We start from the raw sequence: 4,099 nt of genomic DNA, 5'->3' as shown, positions 1-4,099 counted from the left end.
GGATTGTACACAGCTAGCTTCTCTCAAATTCTGTCTCTTCTTTCCCGTCTCTTGTTTTTCGTGTCTCCTCTGCTAGTCTTTTCTTCTCGATATGGCACTCTTTTCTTTCTTCGTGAGTTTCCTTGTCCTTACACACTCCCTCGATCTTAGGGGGTGTATCTTTTTCTCCCTCTCCATACTTGTTCGCTAAGAGATCTCGGGACTTCTTTCTTCTTCTTCTTTATCTTCACGACGTTCTGCTCTATCATCTCTTCGACTGCGTCAAACCTCCGACAGGCTCTTCTCTCTCTCTCTCTCCATCATTCTTTCACTCTATCTATACACATGTCCATACTCACCTTCTTGGAAGTGTCTCTATGTATAGCCTTGTATGTATAGACACACATATGCATGTATGTAGGCCAAACAAAGGTTGATACATATATATATATATGGATATATGGATATATAGCTACTCTAACAGTCTTCAGTGTATTCCCTCCTCATGAGTTCTCTATCTCTTTCCTTTCCCCTTCAACAAGTAAGCATCCTGGCCTCGTCAATCTATGTACCGTTAACCTATCTATCTTTAATCTATCTACCATTAACCTATCTATCTCTAACCTATTTATCTTTAACGTATCTATCTTTAGCCAGTCTATCTATTTCTCTACACTGAGGTGTATTTTGGTTTGCCGATGATCCCCCCATCTTCTTCTCTAGGGGTCTCTCCCCCATTCAAGAGTGCTCTGCATCTCCTTCTTCTTCTTCTTGTTCTTTTCTTCTTCTTTTTCGTCAAGATCCTCCTTTGTCTACTTCATCTGTTTCGTCGGTACCTCCTCCCCCTCCTTCTTCGAGACCTCCTTTAACAATATCCTTCTTTCGCTCTTCTCCTTCTTCTACCGGAGGCATGGCAATGGCATCTACACATCTACAGACCTCTCCTGGTGTAGCTGAAGCTTTTCAAACAGCAGGAGAAGAAGAAGAAGAAGAGAAAGAAAGAGGACAAATCAAAGACGAGCAAGACGTCCACATGACAGAAGTGTCAAGTCTTCACGGTGTAGAGGCGTCCAGCCTTAAGGGGGAAAGGCTGCATGCAGCAGGCGAGGTAAACCTCCCTCCAGACATCAATCCTATGCTGTACTACCTACACTATACATATATACAGATCTGCGCGTATATACTTTCCTATCGATATAAGTGCACTTCGTCCTTCACTACCTATATCTATATATTTATCTGTATCTATATATCTAAATATATATATATGTATATATAGATATATATAGATATCCACTTTTTTTCTATGTACATGTGAACTCCATGTGTGCATTCTATACTCATGGCGTCGCTACTTCTCTTACTTCTTTTCCAACTTACACCTCCTCCTCCTCCTCTTTCTTTTCCGAGCACATACATATACATATATATATATATATATATATGGATGTATGTGGCTAGGTGTGTGTACATATGAGGGTGGTTCATGTCTTTATAGATTTGGATCGATTGCGTGTAGATGTATCTATTGTCCTTTCACCCCTCCTGACGCGTGTGTTTCTTTTCTTGCAACTTGTGTGGAAGTGCAGGTGTATGTACAGGGCAACTTGAGAACTAGTATACTTCACTTTTTCTCGCAGAGATGTGAAGAAGTAGGAGCTAAAGCTTCTCAAAGAAGTCTTCTTCTTTCGCATACGTTTCAGCTGAGGTGGACGTAAGAAGGAGAAATCTTTCTATTGCATTCGTGGTTCTACTTCTCTCTCACCTGACAGTGGTGTCTAGAGAGAGGAAGAGTGAAAGAGAGACTTCTTCTCTGTGAAGGCACCTGCATGCGGACATACATAGAATATCTTCATACCTGGATATCTATATATGTGGATTTGTATTTGTCTGTATATGTCTAGATATCTCTATCTAGGCAGACATGTCTATGCAGGGTGAAAGACGAGAAAGCGCATTCCAATTGTAGTGAGCGCTTTCTTGTCATTCCTCCCCTGTACGAAACTTTTCGCATTTCTTTCTATCTTTCTCTCTTTCTTTCGCAGGGTGACGAGATAGGAGAGAAGAGAGAGAAGCGCCATGAAGCTAGGCGTAGTAGTCAAGACTTGTTTCTTCGCGTCAGTTCGAGTGAAGGCACCACTGAGATTCTCCTTAAGTCTCTCGCCAAACGGAAAGGTCAGTTAGCTAGCTGCCTAGCTAGCAAATTAGTTAGCTAGTTAGCTAGCTTCTTACATACCCACCTCTCTCACGACATCACACAACTCTACGGCTCTCGATTTCTCTACGGGGGCTCACTTTTCTTCTCTCTTTCTTTCTGTATGTGCATGCAGGTATCTACGAGACACAGGGAGAGACATATATATATATATATATATGTACATCCTCTCTCTTATCCCCTTACCTATATATATATATATATGCACATACATAGAGATATTCGCATATGTATAGAGGAGGGGTTGAGAGAGAGAGAGAGAGGAGAGTTGCCGAAGTGTCAAGAGTTCGGCAGTGAGGAGAAGAAAGAGGCGTGTGTGAGAAGCAGACTGGTAATACACCCATCCATTTTGGTCCCCTCCATATGTATACTTGCTGAAGGCCCATGTAGACGAACATAGATATCTGTTCATATACATGTATGCATGCAAGATCTGTAATTCATGAGGAGAGCAGATAATAATACATGGGAGGCAGCTATCTATTATCTTTCTTTGTCTTTATTTCTTTCTTTTCCTTCGTGATGCCTTTCTTTTTCAATCATTCTTTCTTTCTTTTTCTTTCTTCGTTTGTTTGCGTAGAGTTACGGCAGGCGATAGTAGAGGGAGATGCGGTCCAGGCCTCGGCAATCCTTGAGCGATCCTTCCCTTTGGTCCTCCGTATCAACCAAGCTGTACATACACTCCACACAGACACACACACACGCTAAGACCTACTACTATCTTACACACTTCATACATATGTATATATCTACCCTCTATCACTTACAATGGAGATCTTCTACCTATTTAAACATGTACAAGCAATTTCGCTAGTCTAGGAGTAAACAAAACACATCTTCTCCTGACCCTATCTATCTATCTTTCTTTCTTTAATCCACATATCTATCTTTAATCTATCTATCTATCTTTAATCTATCTATCTATTACTATTGCTACTGCTACGCCTCTTAGAGATCGTGTCGTACAATACAAAGACAGCCTCATTCTTTTTTTCCATGGATTTCTTTATGCGCTCCATTTCACTCCGTCAGGTTGTTTACATATCGTACACCTATTCATACATATATACATATATATATATATATATATACACTTACTACATATATATATATATACATGTGTATGCATATGTATCTTCATAGATATGTCTGCATGTCTTTTGATCGAAGTGTAGGCTTTCCATAATTGGCTACGCATCGCGTGTTTGGCCTTTTCAGTCTATGACCTCCTCTATCTACTTCACTTCTCTATACAGCTATAGAGATACATACTACTGGAGATATCTGTCTCTCTCTCTCTATAGAAAATGTATAGTGCGTATCTATAGATAGATGTACATGTATGTAGTAGATAGATTTGAATACATGAAGTTGCTGTGGTCATCCATCCTGTTGGCTATGTATGTCTATGTGTCTACATATACATACATATCCTTCACTATAGCTGTATGAAGAAGGCTCATTCAAACGATAGTTGGAGAGGCTCTTCAGAACGAGAGGAGGGGCCAAGATGCCTGTCTTCTCGTCATAAGGAGAATAGCAACCATCCTTGCGAATTTCCTCTCTCTCTCCTTCTCTCTTTGCTATGTAACTCTCCATTCAAGTCAGTCAGTCTAAACACGTGTATATATATATATATATATGTATATATATGTATTTATATATGTATATATATGTATATATATATATATGCATATATATATGTTTATACATCTTCCTTTTATAGTTATTTGCATATCCTCATATCCGTGTATATAGAGAAGTGATCTGCCTGTACCTCATAGCCTATACTACATAGACAGGACGGGGTGGATAGAGAGACAGACAGGCTTTTCGACGTCTTCCAGGTTGACCATGCGAAGGCTTCTGTAGATACTTCAAACTGTCTCTCCTTCTTCTTCTTCT

The 4,099-nt window shown here is 39.9% G+C and overlaps 2 protein-coding genes across 2 annotated transcripts; both read left to right on the top strand.

The window, feature by feature from the left end:
* Positions 1 to 449: 449 nt before the first annotated feature.
* Positions 450 to 3,245, top strand: CSUI_008037 (uncharacterized protein). Its single transcript, XM_068068176.1, has 3 exons — positions 450 to 1,087; positions 2,025 to 2,154; positions 2,775 to 3,245. Exons 1-3 carry the CDS (start codon positions 890 to 892, stop codon positions 2,900 to 2,902), a joined length of 456 nt encoding a protein of 151 aa, XP_067919849.1. The 5' UTR covers positions 450 to 889; the 3' UTR covers positions 2,903 to 3,245.
* A 120-nt stretch (positions 3,246 to 3,365) lies between these two features.
* Positions 3,366 to 3,819, top strand: CSUI_008036 (uncharacterized protein; the record flags this gene model as incomplete). The annotated part of the gene is made up of 1 exon (XM_068068175.1): positions 3,366 to 3,819. A coding segment is annotated over exon 1 (177 nt), but the record flags the coding sequence as incomplete, so codon positions are not given.
* Positions 3,820 to 4,099: the final 280 nt, after the last annotated feature.

This window comes from Cystoisospora suis (genome assembly GCF_002600585.1).
Source record: "Cystoisospora suis strain Wien I chromosome Unknown contig_4385, whole genome shotgun sequence".
NCBI classification, from domain to species: domain Eukaryota; phylum Apicomplexa; class Conoidasida; order Eucoccidiorida; family Sarcocystidae; genus Cystoisospora; species Cystoisospora suis.
Note: the sequence above shows the minus strand (reverse complement) of the source record. Positions and strands in the feature narration are given on the sequence as shown.